The following is a 22,727-nucleotide window of genomic DNA, read 5'->3' as shown; positions in this document are numbered from 1 at the left end:
GACTAATGATTCAAATAAACACAACGGTAAATAAAACACAAGTTGACAACTTCTCTGCACAGGTTGGATGGGTATGAATTTGTCTATTTACAGTGTATATTAATCATATTTACAAAGTACAGAATCCTGCACCCTGCATGCCTTCCCCCGGCCTGAATAAACATGAATGTTTACTGCCGCCATGGCAACAGATGCCAGTCTAGTATGGATAACTTTATTTGAGCTAAATCTGCATATTAACAATGAACAATAAAATGACAATATGACATTTAAAAACAAAAAAACGACTATCGACACCAACGGCCAAACCATCAAAGACCTGAACCAACAGTTAACGTGGCCTCAACTGGAACAGCCTCATTAAATACCACACTGCAAATAACAAATAACCACATCCTAATACTCAGTGTCACATTAACATCACAAAATAATGAATGCGCGTAACTTATGAAAAAAAAAAAAAAACTGACTGCGTCCTCTGACTTTGAAATGTGGAATGACATCATCAGCAGGCCATCATGTGCTATCCCAAAATAGTGATACCCGTGGATTTTCGTCGGGGCTGGCGAAAAAATTGTTTGAAAAATCGGAACATTTATTTTTATTTTATATTTTTGAGTTTAAAATCTTTTTTTTTTTGGTAATTGTGGGAGGTGTTTTATATTCACAGATTACACACTCACACGCGGGGATTGTCGATCTGTTCACACAAATAACAATCTCTCTCCAAAACTAGATTCCAATCGAGCACTGATGTGTTTCTTCATATTAATAAAAGAAGTTATCGCAAAGCCAGCGCTTCTCAGCTGTCGGCACATGATCGAAACAAACAGGCGGCAGGTCATCGTGAGGGTCGATTTCCAAAAATAATTGGAAGGGATGCTGGTGACTTAATGAATTAATCAGCAGTTTGATGGATCTAGTCCCTGGTTTTTGTTGAATGTAAAATCCAGATTAGTGTGAAAACGAACCCCGGGAGTTTAAGAAATGTAGTCGGGTTAAAAAAAGTAGATGTTTGCTTTGAAATGTAGTGGAGTGAAAGTCGGAGGTAAGTAAACCTTGCGGTCACAAGGTATATTGTTCCCCACTGCAACTTGGTTAAAGCAAATCATTTCAGTAGTTTACCTGTGTTGTCATGAGACTTATTACTGCTCAAACACTATGATGGAAATGAGTTGCTATTGTTTCAAAGGCCTTTTATTGAATCGTGTTTTTAGTTTGTTTGACAGTGTGTTTCCATCAGTGCACAGTAGCACTGTGGATTACTGCAGTTACCATTTTTGCCTGTTCTACAAAAGTGAGAACGGTCCAAATCTGAAATGATGTCTGGGTTGGTCACGATTGAAGAGGTTATTTGTCACATGCACCGTGCTAAACGCGCGGCGAGGGCCCGCCCTCCGAGCTCCGTCGCGCGGTTTCCGGCGTTGCGCTGCTGAGCCGCCGTCGTGTGTCCTCCTCTCCAGCGAGCTGAAGGAGCGCTTGAAGCCCGAGCTGCTGGAGCTGATCCGGCAGCAGCGGCTCAACCGGCTGTGCCAGGGGACGCTGTTCCGCAAGATCAGCAGCCGTCGCCGGCAGGGTGAGGGCCGCGCACGCCAACACCACCACCACCCCCGCCCCCACCCCCGACCTCTAACTCCGCCATATGGTTGTTGTTGTCGTTGCCAGATAAACTGTGGTACTGCCGCTTGTCGCCCAATCACAAAGTGCTGCACTACGGCGACGTGGAGGAGGACACGGAAAGCCCGCCCATCGAACAGCTGCAAGAAAAGAGTAAGTGGGAGGTCTGATCAGCGGTGAATTGTTTTAATCAGCAAATCAGCCTGAATGTTAGTGGCGATTCCTATCATTTGTGCTTTTTTTTTTTGTCCCATATTTGATACTAATCTAATATTTATTTAGCTGGTACTTAATAAGAAAGAGCCATTCAGCGTATTTGCGTTAAGCGTGTGCTCCTCTAGATGCCATTTCCATGGTATCGGCAATTCAACGCAATTCTGGGACGTTGACGGCTGCTTTGGGCTTTCAGTGTTGGCTTCATGGAAGGACCTACTTCCACACAAACACTCTTCCTGCTGCGATGCGTCGCTCCAAAGAGTCACTGTTTGCCGCCTTGTTGGCTCAACCCCTGTTTGTCGCTTCCCCGTCCGAACCGATCGGAACAACTGATCGATCCTGCTCTAATCACTTGCTCCGTTTCCTCCTGCCCCGTCCGTCCAGTTCCCGTAGCTGACATCAAGGCCCTGTTGACGGGAAAGGACTCTCCTCACATGAAGGAGAACAAAGGCAAGCAGAGCAAGGTTAGCGCCTACTTTTCCGTCACAGCTCAGAGGAACGTCGCCTCCCAAAAAAAGCAATCCATCAGTCTGCTACAGGTGACGTGGATGTGCGTGTGCGTGTGTTCCGCCGCAGGAAGTGTTGGAGCTGGCGTTCAGCATAACGTACGACGTGGAGGAGTACAGCCTGAACTTCATCGCGTCGTCCAGAACCGACGTGAGTCCTCAAACCCCCACATGCGCGTTTGGCTGAATTTCGTTTTCACTTTCCAATGCGGATAACATTGATCCAAATGGTGTTTTAACATATTGTGGCGACGATGTTCCCTGGCGTCATGCTAGTCGCTAACGCTAGCTCCGGCGCACGTCTGCCACTTCCATGGTCGACTCTGAACCCCATGGCACCTTCCAACCAGCGTTTCCGTTATTCCCTTATACATATTTAAACTCTCCGGTCATAATGTCCGGTGAAAATAGTTCCCTCCAAGCTCAATTTGAATGAGTGCTTAATCATTTAGATTTAAAAAAAAAAAACTGTTCATTTCAGCAAGTTGCAACGGAAAGCCAATCAGTTTGGACGGTCTAAAGTTGATCTGAAAGCTCTGACCAATCATGTTTGTCGATATAGAACTAAGGCCCGCCCCCCTCCCTCCCTCGTGGACAGGTTGCGCTTGCAAACATAATAGACACACACACACACACACACACACACACACACCATAGTTTGGTGGAGTTTTTTTGGGGATATTTAAGTTCCGACCCACAGCAGACAGTAAATATTCATTGTGTAAAATATGTCGACGGGACACTGCAAACTTTATTTATTGAGACCGACTTGTCATATTGATTTTTGTGTTTGATTTGATGAAAATGTTATTTTAGTGAAACGTTAATTGAAGCGGCTGCACTTGTTACTTATTGTTCACGAACGGAAATGCTTTGATTTGAAGTAGTGATATTCGTAACTATAATTGAATTATTTTCAAGATGGCGTTTACTGACCGGACTTATTTTCCTTTGAATATTCAATTAAAAAAATATATTATACTGGATGACGTCGTTCTCTGTGCAACCGGCTCATCGATTGTTTTTTTTTTTTTAAGCTCAAACACTGATAAAGTTTGACCGGAATCTCTCGTTTGTCCGGGAAATTGAAATCTCCCAGGACACGTTGACCGGCTCCAGTTTGTTCCCACAGAAGCTCTGCTTCCAACAGCTGCCAGGAAATGCAATAACAAAAAAAAAATCCGCCAATGTTGAAACTAGCGACCAACAGGCTGGTTTCAGAGCCGGGTCGCCGTGGGCGCTGAGCCACCAGGAAGCCTCCTCACGGTTATTCCTTGTACATCGGTCGCCCAGGAGCCCTGCTCACGCCCTCTCCTCCCTCCCGCTTCCCCTCCCAGTTCTGCCTGTGGACGGACGGCCTCAACGTGCTGCTGGGACGCGACATGAGCAGCGAGTCGATGCGCAGCGAGCTGGAGATCCTGCTCTCCATGGAGATCAAGCTCCGCCTCCTGGACCTGGAGAACGTCCCCATCCCCGAGAGCGCGCCGCCCGTCCCCAAGCCGCCCAGCAACTACAACTTCTGCTACAACTTCAGCCAGGCCGAGCAGTAGAGTGAGTGAGTGAGTGAGTGAGTGAGTGAGTGAGTGAGTGAGTGTGTGTGTGTGTGTCAGTTTTAATTGCGGGTGGCTAACACGGTGCCTACGTCGCACTTATCCCTCTGGTACGTGTTGATATGACGTCTAACCATCAGACTGGAGCAGAGGATCACAAATGGTGTGGACTGACACGAGGAGGAAACTGGTTACTTGTTTACGGACAACTAAACTGCAGTAATCACTTAGAATTTCCCCCAAAATACAATATAATCCCAGACTGTTCTGCTGAATGTGAGATGGTGCCTAGGAGGCCTTCCAGAAAGATCCAGAACATCTCTGTCCACCTTTCTTGTTCCTTCTTGTTTGTGTTGACTTTTGTAACGACCGGTACTAAGATTAGTTATAAAAAAAATAAAAATAAAAAAACATTTCATGTAAAAGCTGCAATACTTGATATCAAGTAATGGTACCTTAAGACTTATGGTACCTAGTTATAAACCCATGTACATTGATGTACAATATATGAATTACGCCTCAAGTGTCTTTGGTCTTTAAGTCTAAATTGCCATTTGATTGTATTCTGCCCCGTTCCTCTTTTTATTTACTGTTGTTTATTTATGTCCATCGCAGGTTTCAAACCAAGGACAATCTGTTTTTGTTTTTGACCACAGCGACTCTTTGTTTTCTCGTAGTTTGGAAAAAAGATGCAGTACGAGGCGGTTTTACTTTGGCACGATGTTCTGTAAGAATACAAGGTTTTAAGAAGCATCGAAAGGTTCGTATGAATTTAAATCCTGAAGATTTTTTTTTTATATATATATTTGATTATTATGGGCTGTGTGAATCATGCAGATTTGCCTGATGCATCCATCAGGTTTTACTGTAACGCAGCACGGCCAGAAACAAGTGAACTCTGCTCGGGCACCGACGCCTTTATAATAGTATTTTTAAACCTGACATTAAGAAAGATTACTTGGAACAAGTTTTATACTCTACAATCAAATCTTCCTGGGATCAAATCCTGAATATTCCTTAAATAAAAAAAAATTAAAAAATCAAAATGTTTTTATTTATCTGGCTTGGCAGGATGGAGTGTTTAAGCTCGCTGCAATTTTTCTTAGAGCTCTCAATTTTTTCTCCTCTAGGCTTATGCTGATGTTCACGTTAATTCAAAGGATGTCAGTTTTAGTAGCTTAACAAAGCGTCTTATGATTTGGGAGATTTTCCCGTTGGTACTCAACCACTACTTCTCGGTACACGTCGCGACTGCATTCCTTGACTTGATGCAAACCAAAATGTTTTCTTGTCGGCTCTGAAACGATAGCTTTCTCACCTCTATAGTGTGTTAAACTGAATAAACCGTTTGATTCACGCTGTAACGTGTCATTTTTTATTTGCTTCATTGACAGAGGACACAGTGCAAAAGTTCAAGCAGCCACACTTTGGTTAAATGATAAAACTTAACCTGTACAGTTAATTATACAATATTTGTATTCCCCTCCGTTTCGGTGTATTTTTCTTTTAAACACCAGTTAACTGTACATTGATAGTAATGAATTTTCTTTAAAATATTACAGTACTTTTCCCAAAGACTTAAAACTCCCCAAAACAGCTTCAATTCACTTTAGTCATAACATCTATAAGTGCATGTACCTTGAATTACAATATAAATATTATAAATTATCACAAATAAATCCTCTGTTAAGTAGATTCTGATAGGGGAAAAGAAGGAAATGCCTTCCATGTTGATCAGAAAAACAAAATGGAATGTGGTGAGTGACAAGTTGATTTTTGCTGGTTTCCACATATACTGCGGATGAGTTTTTGATGCCAGCTAAAATAAGTATAACTATGAATAAATTGTCACAACCAATTTGATGGATAAAAGAAAGTAGGCTGAAATGCATTTCTTAGACTTGGCAGAGGGCTCCAAACAAAACTTTTCCCACCGGTGCTTCTGACTGAAAATCTTTGGAGGACCAGCACAAAGTTTCAGGCGCACCACTGAAATCGACATGAACGCAGCACAGTCATATTTTTCAATCTCAACTCGATTACTGATAAATGCTTTGATAACAAATATACAATTTACAGTTTTATTTGAAAGGGAAAAGTCACAATTTCTAAGTAGTGCTTTAACAGAAAAACTGTTAAATTGTGCTTTTAAAATAACATCAACATAAAATCATTAACAAATGTAAACCGGTCTCTCGCACTCTGCAGTACTTCTTTCAGCAGAAACTTATTCGATACGTCCACATACATCCTCTCTGTGCGCGCAAGTGACTGAGATCTGTCCGTGCGCTCTTTTTTTTTTTTTTGGAATCTGCCAGCTGAACAGGTGCAGGCTGGGCCGGCCCCTCCGGTCGGCAGCTGCCTCGGGCGCCGCCCCGAGGGGGAGGAGGGGCACGGAGGGGGAGCCATGGGCTGCAGCAGTGCTTGTATGTTAGATGTAGCTTGTTTTATTTTACCTCTCCTTATGTGTGGAACGAAACAACCACCCATGTGTAATGGGGACACTTTTTCCCTGACTCTCTTATACCGATTCACGATGACGATAACAAAAAAAACAAAGAAAACCCCCAAAGAAACAGTTGGCATATTTGCAGGTCACGTAGGTGCTCCTAGTTATAAGATTTAGTAGCAGTCTCCAAAAGTGGTTGCAGTCTGGAGCCCCGCTTGGAGACACGTTACAGACACCGTTTTACTGCTCATGTTACCATGGATTGTGCAGATATTTGTAGATGTTTCTGTTGTTTGTACTCAGAGACAAGGTCGAATTACGTTAAAACACCAGCTTCCCTCTCAGTTAAAAAGCCAGTGCACAAGGAAAAACAACATTGAAATGTTTAACAAATTGAGTCCTCAGAGAGGGAAAATCAGCTCGTTCTATGGCAATGTCCAATGGTCACTGACACTGTAGAACCCAAGGAAGTGGCTTTTGGATAATTGTGAAAATTGCTGGAAGAAAACACCTTCAATTCAAGTAGCGCGACATTTGGGCCTTTACAGCCATAGATCATAGTGTGATGACGCCGGTCCCGGCTGCGAAGCGGCAGTGGACGGTCTCCAGGAAGGGGAGCTCTGACTGCAGTTGGTCCACCTTGGTGATGGAGATGTCTTTGCACCGGGAGATGTCCAGAGTCCGCAGCCTCTTGCAGTGCTGCGCCAGGTAGGACAGCGCCCTGAAGAGGGTTCAAAAGCTCAATTAACATCGTCCCTGGTCACTACATACAAGAGATGAGTACCCACAATACTTAAATCCATACGTGTGTATCCGACTGGGAGACGGCATCGATTCAATAACCAGCAAATAAATCATTTGTAGCATATTGGTTCATTTTGAAATAATTTTTTTTTTTTATATATTAAATGTTTCTGAATATAAATTATAAATGTAATTAAAATGTTTTATTGCACCAGGGGCAAGTTTATTCTGTAATGTTGTGGCCTTTAGTACAAAACAGACAGGAAATAACAGCAAGCTAACACCGGCATAATGTCAATATGCTGCTGTGTAATATAAGAATTGTTAAGTGTGTCTGCATACAAACTGAAGTAATGATCTAGGTATTGTGGGATAAGGGAGCCTTTACGCACATTTTAGAATTTTTAGAGTCTATCGTGCGTAATCATCGTGGTCACGACATTTCACTGCATATACTGTACGTATGACCGTATGTGTATATATATGTGACAAATAATCTCTTGAATCTCAACTCTTCAACTCTTATTATTGACGGCTGCAACGAAAGCTTTTGCCAGTGGATGTCAATGTTGAGAAGTTTGGAAAAGTGGGAAGAGTAAGAATCCCATTCTCAAACAAACCCTGCCTGAAACATGACGGAAGCCCTTTTGCGCCACGGCAACAACTTACAGAGAAGTATATTTTTGTTAATATAATTTTTGTTTTAAATGCTCTAATTTTGTAAATGTGCAGTTTAAGTGATCAGCCTTTTAACTGACTTTTACAAATCATGTACTTCTTCCTGTAAAGCGTTTGGTGCATCAATGAAAGATAAAAGTTCAGTAGCGTGATGGTAAAATAAAAAGCGGTGTAGCACCATCTGCGATCCCACCTGTTGGTGATGTTGTCGCAGCAGGACAGGTCGAGGTGCTGCAGCCGGTGCAGGAAGGGCGCGGCCTGCATGACACCCTGGTCGCTGATGTGCGGGCAGCGGCTCAGGGACAGGCTGGTGAGGCTGCGACAGTGCCGCGCCACCGACACCAGGCTGTCATCGCTGATCTCTGGAAGCAGCGAGAGCGAGAGGCGATGGAGGTCCGGGAAACGCACCACCTAACGTTTTTCAAACATATAGAATCGTTTTTCTTTAATTATTATTTGCACAAACCTTATGACCTTCCAGAGCAGGGCTTCTCAAACTTTTTTGTAACATGACGTATTTTATAAGGTTCTAGAATTGTCACAACAACACAGATTAGAGTGTGAATATTATTATTTTTTCCCCTAGCAGCACTAATTGTATAAGTTTAAATTCACATTGAGGTCACAGGACGCCCCTTTTCTTTCCTACCCGGGTTTCCTCCCCCTGCCCCGGGGGAGGGCGGACACCTCCAAGCTGTGTCCTGTGGTGCCGCAGGAAACCGCCTCTCCTACCCGTAATGTCCCCTCTCTGTCCCCTGTTAGCTCCCGGGGCGGCGCCACCGCTTGCCCACAGACAGCGGCTCAAACACCTGGGCAGGGGTGCTGGCGCTGCAGACGACACCACCACGTCCGACGGGACTGCCCAATGATGGAGGTTGGACAGGTGGTTCGGGTCGCTGGTCTGCCGAGCCCTTCCCCCGGTTGGTAAGGGACCTACAACATGCCGGTAAGCGTACAAGGGGGAATACATCCTGGAGCTTTCCTGGACTCTGGCTGTTCTTAGACGATGGTCCAGCAAAGCCCAGTTCAACCCGGGGCTTTGGTAGAGGCGTCACCGGTTGAGATTCTGTGTATCCATGGGGATATTCACACGTATTCGATGGTGCGTCTTGAAATTCGTTACAAGGGGAAGAAGCACAAGGTGAAGGCTCGCACTCCCTGATTTTGGGTATGGATTGGCGTGGACATTTTAATGAGGGAGGCTGAGGGAGTGTGCGCTCAAGGTAATGTGGGTGTTGCATGACCCACAGTGACACAGTGGGGTCGTTAATGGTTGCTAAGGGGTTGGGAGGAGTCCCCACTGGGTTCTTCCCCGGTCCCAATGGTGTCCTCCACGGATGATTTTCCGCTAGAGCAGTCGCAGGATGATACCGTACATGTGGCTTTTGAGGGGGTAGTTAAAATCACTCACCCATATTTTTTGGTGATTAGGGACAGGTTATACCGAGTGAGCCGTGACACTCAGTAAGGAGATGAAGCTGTCAGGAAATTATTTTCCTGGTGCTCATCATAACCCAATGGCCGGTAAACCTCGGACACGAGAAAACACGGCTCGCTTCTATTGGCCGGGTATTTGGGAAGATTCTGGGCAGGTTCTGGACCTATTTACGGAAAACTGGGAGGAAGGGCCTAGCACCAGTAAGAACGAAGATCAGTACGCTATGGACCTGCGAGCAAAGCTACATACACTGGGGCGTCATGGGAGAATTAGCTCCAGGCCCAGGACGTCAGACGTCGACACCGGTTATTACGACAGAGGGGCTCGGCTCAGGCAATTTGCACTGGTAGACAAAGTGTTATTGTTGCGAGGCAAGGGCCATTTGTGGTCACACGGCAGGTTTGGGAGGTCGAGGGTGTGCGGTCGGACAGGTTCGGGGTGACTCAGATTTAAGATTTAAAGGAGTGGAAGAGGCAGGTGTCCGTGTCTCCACCACGGTGATCGTGGGGGATGAGTTGGGGCCGCACTTTCCAAAAACGACCGATACCACCCCGGCCCTTTCAAGTAACCATCTCTCGCCCGGCCAGAGTGCCGACAAGGCCGCGTTACAATGGCAGTTTTCTGACGTCTTGTCCCACCTGCCGCACGCCCCTTATTCACCATCATGTGAAGATGACCCCAGCTGTGAAAGTACGCTCCCGGCTGCATCGCCTGCCCGATCATAAACGCAGAGTCGTGCAGACAGAATTCGAGGCCATGCCGGACATGGGGCCTGGTGTAACCCCATCATGCTGGTAGGTAAGCCCAATGGGTCAGTCCGCTTCTGTGTAGACTACCGAAAGGTGAACACGGTATTCAAATTCGATGCGTATCCGATGCCCTGGGTCAACAAACTCCTTGACCGGTTAGGCACGGCTTGATTTTTTTATGACACTGGATTTAACCAAGGGCTACTGGCAGATTCCCTTGTCGCCAGCGTTCAAGGAAAAATCGGGTTTCTCCATTCCGCAGGGGTTGTACCAATTTGTAACCCTTCCGCTCGGGTCGTTCGGGGCCCCAGCCACCCTTTAGAGACTCATGGATCTGGTCCTACGTCCATACCCGGCATATACCATCATCTACTTAGATGATGTAATCGTTCACTGTGACACCTGGAGGTGGCACATGCAGCATGTGGGCGCAGTGCTCGAGTCCCTGAGGCGGGTGGGCAGAGGGAGGTAAAGTATCTGGGGTACCACTTGGGTGGAGGACTGGTCCGACCCCAGATAGATTAAACTGCTTCGGTCTCCTCTCAGTCTGAGACCCAAGACGAAAAAGGAGGTAAAGCAGTTCTTGGGGCTGGCCAGCTACTACAGGAGGTTTATAGTCGACTTTTCGGAGCTGACCAGCATTTGTCTGATTTAACTCGGAAAGGTTGGTCAGATCAAGTCCAATGGACATAGAAGTGCCAGCAGGCGTTTGATCTAGTAAAATCAGCTCTCTGCCGAAGCCTAACTTTTCTCTCCCTTTCTGCTTGCCGGACGGCCCACCAGCCTAGATTGAGTGGTGGGGGTATGTGGCAGACAAGGGGGCGTGGTAAAGCCACAGTCTGAAGGACCTGGCTTGGAGAACTTTCTTATTTGTTGTCTTGTCTTTCAGTGGGGATCACCGGGTGTAGGACGCTGAAACTCCTGCAGACCAGACTGCGACCAAGGAAGCACAGACTCTGATTATTCACTTCATTTTATGTTTTGGCCCGGGAGACTTTGGTTTCCCGTTATCAATAACACTCAAGCCATGTCAGCGCCCCACTACCAGAAAGACTGCAACGTGTGGGCAGAGACTCCCACCTCCACATTGCATATTAGGAAACGGTTTCATATAAATTTGAGTATCACATTGGTTACTTGTATTCAATCACAGAGCATGGAGGGAGCTAGAAATTGATTCATAGAAACATATTTCAAACCTCTTTAACTTCAAATACATTTTAAAGTACAATATATCAATCAAATATTAATATATCAGTGTTATAAATGTCCTGTGACCTGGTGTGCATATCAAGAGAGCCCAAGGTTGAGGTCCATCTGCTTTAGAGAGTCACAGTCAGACCTGACAGTTTGAGGTCACTTCAATATTCAAATGATATAATATTAAAAATGATGTGACAAATATAACCGGGCAATCGGTTGTGTGTGGGGGAGGGTTTCAATCGTTGTTTCTATGGGAAATATTAACTGTGTACTTATTGAAAAGCTGTGATTGTAATTATTCACTTAAGCGCATATTGCACATAGAATTGTGAAATTATGACCGTGATGCAACCTACCTTTAGGCTGTCCGCTAAACGAAGGCTCCTTTTGACACACCGTGTAACTGTATATGTCGTCTGTAGTGTTGTGCGATGGATGAGTCATGAGTTAAATAATTGGCTCAATACACAAAATACTTCCATGCAAATTCCCCCGGCCTCTGACCTGTCCCTTATCCTGCACACATCTCATGGGAGAGTTTCTAGACCAGTACTGGCGTCGGTATCAGTATTCTTATTATTAGTACCAAGTCTCGTCCTATATGCCAGGATTTCCTGCAGCTCCATCGCATCTCAAACACCCCACCTCACCTGCGTGATGCTGCTGTCGGTGAGTCCGGAGCAGGCCGACAGGTCCAGCTCCTGCAGGCGGCTCAGCCCCAGCAGCGACACCCCCTCCTGCTCCTTGAACAGGCCCAGGTCGCCCTCCGTCACCATGCGGGGGCGCCCCTGGAAAGGCATGATGGGAGGCCGGAAGAAGCCCATGTTGCCAAAGGTGCGGGTGAAGCTAGGGACCTTGTGCGCCTAGGAGGATAAAGATAAACTATGTGTAACCATTTATGATTTTCCTTATACTGCTGATAATGACATTTACTTTTATTATGAATAATATAATATCCAACCAAACAACATATCACTGTAATGCAATGTAAGGGGACTTTTATGTAACATGACGGAAAAATTATTTAACCATTGACTTGAAGAATACGATTTAAATACACCTTCAAATTATATTTTTTTTAAGTTGAAAAACAGAATAATAATAAATAAAAAAGTAAATGTCAAGCATTCTCATATCAATTGGAGCAGCTCCAAAATTATAATTAAAGTGAATAATTATATATATTATTTTATATTATCTATCTATCTATCTATCTATCTATCTATCTATATCTATATCTATATCTATCTATCTATATCTATCTATCTATATCTATATCTATATCTATATATATCTATATCTATATCTATATATATATATATATCTCTCACAAAAAGTTAGGGAAATTCGGCTTTCGGGTGAAATTTCATGGTGAACCTAAAATGCACTATAACATTTACAGGTGAACTTAATTTGACCTTCTCTAAACTTTTGAATGCACATGTCCAACTGTTCAATGTTTCAGTACTTTTTGCACAACTTTCTGTTCTCTAACAAGGAGCTGAGCGGCAAAATTCACAACAGGTGTTTGATCCATGAATCGACCAATACATTTCCTGGTTTATTAGAATTGGTATTTAAACAGTCCTCTTCATCACGCTGTTCACATTTTGACATCATGAGACCAAGACGAATCCTAACAACTGATCAACAGTACCTCGCCTTTGTGAGGCTTCAAACAGGATGTTCTCAGAGGGAAGTGGCCACTGAGCTTAGAGTGTCACAGAGTGTCATCAGCAGGTTGCAACAGAGATACAGAGACTGGAAGAGTCACAGAAAGGCATAGACGTGGACGTCCTTTGGCCACATCCCACACTGATGAGCACTTCCTTGTGAACAGTGCCCTGCGGAACAGGATGATGAATGCCACTCAACTCCAGGCACATTTAAGGGAGGTGAGAGGCACCCAAGTGTCACGTCAGACCATTCCAAACCGTTTCCATCAGCGTGGTCTGCGTGCTAGACGACCTGCAAGGGTACCTGACCACACCACCAGGCACAGGCATCATCGTCTTGGGCCTCAGTGCTGTTCTCTGATGAAAGTTGATTCACGTTGAGCAGAAATGATGGCCTCCAACAATGTTGGAGATGTCAAAGAGAGCGCTATGCATCAGCCACTGTTGTAACCATACAAGCCTTTGGTGGTGGTGGTGTTACAGTGTGGGCAGGTGAGACTAGTCAAAACAGAATTGCCCTACACTTTGTGAGTGGTACAGTGACAAGCCCATACTACCTGAATAACATCATTAATCCAGTCATTGTGCCCCTGCATGAACAACACAGGCCTAAGTTCATCTTCATGGACGACAATGCTCCAGCTCATGGATGTGGCAATCATTAGGGAACGGCTGCTGGAGACTGGGGCACCTCAAATGGAGTGGCCTGCACTTTCTCCAGACCTGAATCCCATAGAAAACCTATGGGATCAGTTGAGTCACCGTGTAGAGGCTCGTCACTCTGTCCCCCAGAACCTCAATGACCTGAGGGCCTTCAAGAAGAGTGGGGGGCCAGGCCTCAGCAGACAATAAGTCGACTTGTGAACAGCATGAGACGTGGTTGTCAAGCTGTAATTGATGCTCAAGGGCACATGACAAGTTACTGACACATTGACATTTTTCGTTGTTGGCTTTTGTTTCAATAAATTGTTTGAGATGAGGAAATCACCATTGCATGCTTCTACTTAAATGCCCTACTTTCATGATATAATAATTTTTACATTTTCCATAAATTTCACCCGAAAGCCAAATATCCATAACTTTTTGTGAGTAGTGTATATATATAATATTCACTCTCTAATCTATCTAAAATCACACATGTGGACGGCATTATGCCACCTTTGTTTGGTTCAATGTAAAAGAGCAAAACCATGTCAGAGACAAATCTCCTTGTTGGCAATATTGCCGGATCTCTGTGTTAAGTCCCATGACTTGAGTCCTCACTTCTGCCATCTGCCTGCTCTTTATAACACAGCCCCCCTCTACACTTCCTTTCCATTAACCTAACCTCTTCACATCCATTCCTTTCCACCCAAATCCCTCTCTCCGTCAGCCTCAGTCATTCTCACCATTTCCTTGGCGGGTTGACACTTGTCCATGGGCTGCTCGATGCCCAACAGGCCCCAGTCGGTGATCTCCTTGCACCAGCCAAGCCGCAGCACTACCAGCTGGTGCAGGTAGGTGGCGATGGCGCTCACCGACAGGTCGGTCAGGTAGACACAGGAGGACAGATCCAACTTGCGCAGCGTGGGACGGAGAAGTCGGGCGAGTGAGTATACTGCTATGTCCTAAAAAGACAGTGAGAGAGAGGGGAGAAAGAAAGTTACCGTTTCGTTGTGTCTGCAAGTACCAGAGAGTTTAACTTAAGAGCATTAAATTCTAAAGACTATTCAAAAATATTTGTTTTATGATAAAATATATATATAATTTAAGACTGCATTTTGCACTAACCACCTCTCCTATTTGAAAGTATTGCCGCTAAGTACTATATAATAAATGATAAATAAGGTCTTGTTGAAATCAAGACCTCTTACTAAGACCACTTTTTAATGACTATTAAGGCCTCATATTAGTTAAACACGTTTCAAGACTTTTTAAGGATGCCTCTTTTCACCCATAACATAAACTGACCCTGATGTAGGTGCAGTTCTTGAAGCTCAGGCTTTCCAGCGGCGCTTTGGGGGTGTCGGGCCCCGTCAGGCCTTTGACCATCTCTGTCCCGCTCACATGCAGACACCCGGACAGGTCCAGGTTCCTCAGGGACGGCACGGACATCAGGTCAGCCAGACCTGCACAGAAACATCAGACATCAGCTAGCTATGTGATTTCATCAAATACCCGCCACCCAACAATGGGCGACACAGCATCTACGGGGTACAGGCATAAACTAAAGCATTGAATGGCGGGTTCTTATAATGTGCCAGCTACATAAAATATGGGACCTTTTTTCCCCCCAGAATAACAGCAGCTGGGACTAGTAGTGATGGGAGCAGCAGCAGTAGGAGACCGTTCACCTTTATCTGTGACTCGACAGTCGCGGGACATGGAGAGGTCCTTCAGCCCCTTCAGGCCCAGGGCGATTGCCAGGACAGCTCTGCTGGTCAGCTCGGTACAGGCGCTGAGATCCAGCTTCTTGAGGCATGGCTGATGCTTCACCAGAACCTCCACCGAGGAGTCAGTCAGCTCCTTGCAGCCCTGCAAACACAGCTCCTCCAACACCAGGCCCTGCACCTGTGTGGGAGAAGGGGAGAGACAGAAAGGCAACAATAGACAGAGGGAGAGGCATAAAAAAAACAAAACACAAGAATGCAGAAATGAATAGAAAAAACCCATGTGTGTTCTCTGGGTGTGCACTGTGAGACCAGAACTTGAATAAATTGTTCATCTTAAAGGGATACTGGATACACCAGTTTTTGGGAAATTTGCTTTTTGTCTATCTTCTGTCAAATTCAGATGAGAAGGTCGATACAAATTACACAGGAGCTAGGCTCGTTGATTCCTCCTGCAGCCTTGCATTGAGCAAACACAGTTAGCATGGAAGCATTTAATAGTCAATATAGAGATATATAGAAAATGATATTAATGACTTTTAAATGCAAGCATTTAATAGTCAATATAGGAATGTATAGAAAATGATATTAATATACAAAATAAAAATAAAAAGTCAGAAGAGACAGCACCCCCTACCTGTGCGACGGTTCGCAGGGACTCCGGGGTGATGGAGGTCCTGCTGAGGTCGAGGGCCACCAGCGTGGCCCTCTGGTCCAACAGCAGCCTACGCAGGTTCCGGAGCGACAGGAGGGCAGATGAGTCCTGGCCGGCCCCCACGGGGCAGCCGCGGTACGGGTCGAACTCAAAGGCGATGTGGCAGCCGGCCAGCGAGAGGCGGCAGAGCTGGGGCGTGCAGCTGGTGAGCCGGTTGAAGGTGAGGTCAGAGAGGTAGCGCAGGTCTGACAGGTCCAGCTCCTCCAGACCAGACAGAGCCAACCTCACCTGTGACCAGACAGGATCTTTCATTGGGGTGAAGTACCACGGGAGATCAAACCCATCATCAGACAGATGGAATAAACACTACATACTATAGGCAGAAAACAATGACTAACAAGATTTTAACTGCCGATACCAACCCTGAACTTCTAAGTATTGGTGCTGATTTGATCCACTCATTTTACCGAACAGCATAGACTTACATTGCAAGTTTGGTGTGATGAGAACAAACTGGACAGATAATATGTTTCAGAGAGCCAACATGCTTCCAGGTCTTAGAAAATCAGTTTTATCTGAGATGTGATCTACTATAGCATGGCTGGTACCGCACAGAAATCCGATACCAGATACCGGTGTCATGCATTCCCATTAATAACAATAACAACATTTTGGCCAAAGAAACAACTAGAGGAGTTTTAGAGGATAGGTGATGGATAACTGATTATCCATCATTATGTATACTTATTTTACTCTTATTTTCATTGTAGGAACAACAAAAGTAGACATACAAAGAAGAGAGGGCTCAACAAATTTTCTATTGTAAATATGTAACTTCTACTGCCTGTAGTGTGGTGAACTGTACATATGGGCGTGTTTTAGTATCTGTTAATCTACTTAGTTGGTTCATTTGCTGTCAATTTATAGTGCAGTATGACGAGAAAACATTTGTATGACTGCAAACTCAAAGACTGCAAACCGACTATTTTTGTCACTAACGCTGATAAAGCCATGCTAAGGCGAGGCACCACAGATGGGAAACATTAAAAGTTAACCGCACGACCAGATGCTTTTCACTGACTCCACTCCATGCAAACGTGCCTGCTGCCGGTGCTCCTCCCTGGAGAGAAATGCTCCAGACATGAAGAGGCTGTCCAGGCCCCGGAGGTCCAGCCTGCGGAGCGAGGTGAGGCGAGGCAGCAGCACCAGCAGAGAGGCCTCAGTGATGCTGCTCCCCGGCAGGGCCAGGCTCTCCAGCCGAGGGCCCAGGCACAAACCAATCTGGAGGGAGGGAGGGAAACGGTAGTTAGTTATAGTTCTCCAACAAGGGAGTAATCAGGTTAAAGGTTAAACATTAGAACGGCAGATAAGACCAGTTCTCCATTAGAAAACAAGTCTTTCTTGCAAACGGCAGATGGTATGCACCTATTCTCCAATTCTAGTAAACTTAGGCTCGACTCTAGTAAAGTGAGCATGACTTGGAGAGTGATTATCTCTATTGTGCGTCACTGCAGCCTTACAAGTTTGACCAATGGAGCGTTTTATACTTTGTGTGGAAAGCTCCGATTTGCTGGAACCATAAAGGGAACTATGGTGCCATGGGATGGGTGATGGACTAATAATAGCCATAACTAAAACTGCCAATATCATAAGAAAAACCATGGTAGCCCATGATTTCGATTTAAAAAAAGAAGAGTTTAGAGTAAGAAAAAAAGAAAAGTTTAAAAAAAGTTTAGGAGAGTTTAAAAAAGTTATGTTTTTTTAAAAAAAGTAGAAAAAAATGTTTTGTTAAAAAAATAATTTAAAAAAGGAAAGTTTATGGTCTACAAAATAAGTTTCAAAAATGGTTGAAAGTTTAAAAAAATAAGTTTGAAGAGTAAGAAGTTTGAAGAGTTCAAATATATATATCTTTTAGAGTTTAAAGCGGAAGAAGCCCATGATCTGAGAAAAAACATGGTAATTAAATATGTTCATAGCGCATGATCTAGAGAAATTTAAGGTGTTCATCTTGATCGTTGTATTTAACAAGCTCGTTGTTGTCATGACAGTAAAATCCAAGACTCCATTGATAAATAATAATTTAAAAAAATAACCTTTCGTACATGTCATGTATGAAAGGTTCTAAGGTTATTATTATTATTATTATTATTATTATTATAATTATTATAATTATTATTATGAGCCAGAAAAGACCAAAACAGGCCTTAACAGGGCAACGCACCTCCAGCAGCAGGGTCCTAGACATACTGAAGCCATCCAGCTGGCTGATCACCAGGCTGCAGCGGGATTTCCGACCCAGGCCCCGGATCAAGTCCACCGAGGAGGCCGAGGCCGGAAAGCAGAATGTGACATTATTCTGCAAAGGGGTGGAGGAGAGAAGATAAATAGTATAGCAAGAACCAACATGTATATGTTATTATATGCAAGTATGTTATACAAAAACAAAATGTAAGTCCATATCCATTTGGGCACTTTGTCACATTTAGAAGAGTCACCTGGAAGCACAGGTCCTGGCTGGCGTAGTACCAACTACGGCAGACCAGCGAGGCCTCCTTCCTGTCTGAAGCATGGAGAAAACTCATGATGTAAACGATGATCTGCAGCGGAAACGCATAATTAGTTCACACAATGTGATTGGTCAGTCAGCTCTTGTACATTGATCCCATGAGAATGCAGAATCCCACGGGGACTTAAGATATAGTCGGACCATTTGGGCACCCCACGTCAAAAGCAAATGCATGATACTGTACAATGAATATATAAATGAATGGAAGCTGAACTGAGCTCTAAACAGTATCAAGTTAAAGATGATGGCTTTCTTGAAAATTTTTATGAAGATTACTTTTTAGGTTGTTTTCTTTTTTTTGTTTTTTTTAAAGGCTAAATATCCATTGTAAAAAGCTTAGGAATCCTTCTGTATTAATGATTGTTCCTTTTTAAAAGTGCCATTATCAAACCGCTGCTCAAAAAACCTAATATTGATCGGCAAATTCTGAATAATTACAGAGCAATTTCCAATCTTTCTTTCATGTTGAAACTACTTGAAAGGGCTGTCACTGTTCAAATGACTGCCTATGCAATGTGTTGCATTGCATTGCATCGACATTTCACTGCATATATGTATGAAAGTATATATATGTATGTGACGAATAAACCTCTTGAATCTTGAATCAACCAACAACAATCTCTACAATAAATTTAAACCTGGCTTTCAATCCCATCATTCCACTGAAACTGCCTTGACCAGAGTAGTCATCAATCTACTAATTACTGTTGAATCTGACTTAACATCATTGTTGCTGCTTCTTGACTTGAGTGCAGCTTTTGACACTGTGGACGACAGCACACTTCTAAGCCGCTAAGGGAACGGTACTTTCGTGGTTTCATTCATATGTATCAAATAGAACTAAACGTGTAATTTACAATAAAACAATCTCTGAATTTTCTAAACGTAAGGTTTGGTGTACCCCAGGGATCCGTCCATGGCCCTATGCTCTTCTCTATCTAGATGCTTCCCCTCTGTGACATTATTTGCAAATATTATGGGTTCAAGGGCTCACAAAACTCACGGTTTGGTTCATATCACAGTTTAGAGTCACGGATCGGAGGATTTTTCGGATCATCAAAAAATAGACATATAACTTTGCTTTCCATTTATTCTGTAAAACACTTAAAGCAAGGAACTTTTGCCATGGTCTAATGTTAAAACAACATTCAAGATATCAGGCGCGTTTCCTTTTTTGTTGTATTTTTTTTATTTTTTATTAATGGGTGTCGAGGTAGCGGATTGTCTGGGCAAGGTTTATTCATGAGGATCACCTCATGAACCTCGGCTCATCTGCAATGTACGCACAGCGGAGTGCAGATTACGGGTGCCCTGACGGGGCTCCTTCTCCCAGTGATCAGCTCCACTCGGATCTCCGTTTGCCCAGAGCGGCAAAATGCCTCTAACTGGAGCTAGGGCATGTGCCTTTTTTTTCCCCTCGAGCACCTGCTCCTCGCAAAGTGTCTGTACGTGAATGTAGAGGGGAAGTGAGACCCGATCACCAGTGGTTACCGAACAGCTCTGAGCGGAGAGGGGGAGACCCTCCGCCCCCTCTTGATCAGATAACATCCATTCTGGGCTCTCTTCATTGGCTACCAGTGCAAGCTAGAGCTGATATTGAGGTTCTTCTCTGAAGTTAAAGGCCTTGCAGGGACTTGCACCACCTTATGTATCTGAGCTTATTATAGCATATACACCAGCACGCCCTCTTCTGCAGCGATGCTGGTCTCCTGGTCATTCCCTCAGTTGACAAAAAATCAGTTGGTTTCAGAGCATTTGTCTATCGTGCCCCTTATTCTGGAATGGCCATTACATGTCAAAGAAGAACGCACAAATGAAATCTTTAAAAACAAGACTGAAAACCTAACTCTATTTACTTCATCACAGCCAACCTTAGAACATAGAATTTAGCACAGTCCATCATAATTCCTTTTAACGTTGATGTTTTTCATGTGGTTATTTTATTCTTATTTTTTGCTATGTGCAGGCATCTCTTTGGCGTTGTTATTTTGACTATGATATTTTCGCGGTTGTTTTGCCCTGACTATTTTGTTTGCTTGTTGTATGTTTTCCCCTGAGTGTTCATTTGGTTGTGAAGTGAGCAGGAACATGCCCGATTGTTAAGATATGACTGGTTTTGTTTTATTCCATTATTTTTCTCCCACTTTTCTCTCATATTTAGGTAGTCTAGTCCTAAGTTATCAATTAATAATATTAATAATAATGATAATAATATTGAAGCAGTGCAATAGGGCAGCATAGAGCCACTATGTCAGTTTAGGCTCCTGGTGTGCAGGTAGGGAGAGCGAGAGCAACTTTGATTAGGAGGGCTGGGTAGGTGTGGATTCCTTTTGTTTGCTCAGTAGGGTGTGCTCCTGCAAGGAGAAACAAGCCCAAGGGAGAGCTACTCAATGCCAAGGTAACCGCAGAGATACTATTGGTATGTACACTCATTTCTATTTGATAATGCGTTTGATCTGTGAGTAGATATTATGATTAATGTTTGATCCATGGGAGTAATGTGACCAGTTTAACTAAATACTGCTTGATTTGATTTGTTTAACAGGATTTAAAGTTTAATAGTATTTAAAAGAGGCTAAGAGCGGAATGTGCTAAACAGTTAAAATGTTCTTAAAATAAATAATTTGATATTAATAATTAAAAAAATAACTAATGATGTAAAATAATCAATGATAAATGTACATTTGGAGAACATTTACAGTGACAGGATGAATATATTAAAAATAATGCTCTTCCAACCTGATTTAATTTACATTATTTTAAAAGAGGGAAGGAAAGAATGTGGTGACCATTTCATGTTGACTAACAAAACAATGTTCTCTTGTTGTTTCTTTTATTTTTTAGGTTATCAACCTTACACACCTGATTCTCCGAGTCTCCAATAAAGAAGGAAAAAAGTGTGGAATTGTCCAGAATCCTCTGTTGTTTTCTGTGCCAAGTCGCGTTTAGGCAGGCATTTAAAGTTAAAACCCAAATAACTCGACACACATGCTGATGCTGCGCTTTAAATTAAAAAAAAACTGAATTGATGAATTATTAATGCCAGACAAGAACAGGGTCCATTTCACCGATCATATGATTTTGAAACTGTATACATACCGTTTGAAATAAAAAGAAACATGCTCCATTCTGACATTACAAAATGAGAGTACTAAGTACTTACTCAGTTTTTGTTCCCACGTTCAAGGACAAAATATAAATTTTCAATGTGAGCTTCAGAAATTGAAGTATATAAGTCTCAATGTCTGTTTTTAAATTTTTTTTTATCTCATTATCGTTTACTATATGTCTATTTCCAACCATGCTGAATTAAATTTACATTTCCATGGCATATGTCGCAAAAGCGATTCTGGATTTTTAATTGGAATAATAAAAGCAGAGGGAATATCACAGTTTCAATGACCCCCCCCCCCCCCGCCGGACTTTTCAAGCACTCCAGCACAAAAGGGGCTGTTTTCAAGGTATTCCAGTACTTAAATTTCCGGGGACGAAATTCAAGCAAGGTCAAGGTCCTGGTAGGGTAAGGACCCGGTCTTCGTGTCAAGTTCGTTGACAAATAATTCCACTGGAGTTGGGGAATCAATAAACGAGTCAATGACGAAGCTCAAGTCTGATTCGGGCGACCAGGAAATCAAACGCCACGCAACCACTCAGGTACTAGAGGAGTTTATCAAGGAATTACCAACTACTACTACTACTCACCTCCATAGGAAGATCTGGCGTTTGCTCGTCGGTATCACCCATTTTTTGAGTCTTCGCATTCAGTTAAAAAAAAGGTCTGAAATGTAAAACCATTCCGACGGGAGCCGCTAAACCTAGTTTGTACGAAGCAGGCGCTAGCCGCATTAGCATTGCAGCTAAGCTAACAGCCGTTTACACTCAACCGTCGACTACTTATTTGCATTAATTCGGTGCGCTCTCTCGGGCGGTGATTCCATGCCGCTGGTGGTTTCGTTCGTGGTTTGCGGTTCTAAATTGAATTCGGAGTCATGGAACCCTGTTCGCCAAGTCCTTCCACTTGGCGGCGACTCAGCTGAGGGATGTAAACACAGCGCCGACGCCATCGGGCAAACCGCGCGGCATTGTGGGAAGTGTAGTTCTCACCTGAGCCTCGACCCCCAACCGACATTTTTTTTTTACTATTTGCTTTCTATTTATGTGAAGCACTTTGGGTTGCATGTTGTGTGTTAAAGTTGCTATACAAGATTATTATTATTATTATTATTATTATTATTATTATTTGGGAGCTGGTTCTGGATCCTTTGGCTTTTTACGACAGAAACAGGTTTGATGAACAGGTCGTAGTGGAGG

At 43.6% G+C, this 22,727-nt stretch overlaps 2 protein-coding genes across 2 annotated transcripts in view; one reads left to right on the top strand and one right to left on the bottom strand.

Moving 5' to 3' along the window:
- The window catches only part of elmo3 (engulfment and cell motility 3), a 28,748-nt gene extending 23,502 nt beyond the window's left edge, over positions 1 to 5,246 (top strand). Inside the window, exons 17-21 of the mRNA XM_080001748.1 lie at positions 1,464 to 1,576; positions 1,666 to 1,770; positions 2,218 to 2,297; positions 2,410 to 2,490; positions 3,677 to 5,246. Of these exons, the coding sequence (XP_079857874.1) occupies positions 1,464 to 1,576; positions 1,666 to 1,770; positions 2,218 to 2,297; positions 2,410 to 2,490; positions 3,677 to 3,889 (592 nt within the window). The 3' untranslated portion in view covers positions 3,890 to 5,246. The remainder of the gene's footprint in view (positions 1 to 1,463; positions 1,577 to 1,665; positions 1,771 to 2,217; positions 2,298 to 2,409; positions 2,491 to 3,676) is intronic.
- Positions 5,247 to 5,308: 62 nt separating this feature from the next.
- Positions 5,309 to 22,397, bottom strand: fbxl9 (F-box and leucine rich repeat protein). Its single transcript, XM_080002031.1, has 11 exons — positions 22,119 to 22,397; positions 18,346 to 18,447; positions 18,072 to 18,206; positions 16,952 to 17,131; positions 15,833 to 16,138; positions 15,160 to 15,376; positions 14,777 to 14,934; positions 14,215 to 14,433; positions 11,801 to 12,013; positions 7,954 to 8,171; positions 5,309 to 7,059 (listed from the first exon to the last, which is right to left on the bottom strand). Exons 1-11 carry the CDS (start codon positions 22,158 to 22,160, stop codon positions 6,894 to 6,896), a joined length of 1,956 nt encoding a protein of 651 aa, XP_079858157.1. The 5' UTR covers positions 22,161 to 22,397; the 3' UTR covers positions 5,309 to 6,893.
- Between the last annotated feature and the right edge of the window lie 330 nt (positions 22,398 to 22,727).

This window comes from Zeus faber, assembly GCF_960531495.2.
Source record: "Zeus faber genome assembly, chromosome: 6".
Taxonomy (NCBI): Eukaryota; Metazoa; Chordata; class Actinopteri; order Zeiformes; family Zeidae; genus Zeus; species Zeus faber.
The sequence above is the reverse complement of the archived record's forward strand: the minus strand, read 5'-3'. Positions and strand labels throughout refer to the sequence as shown.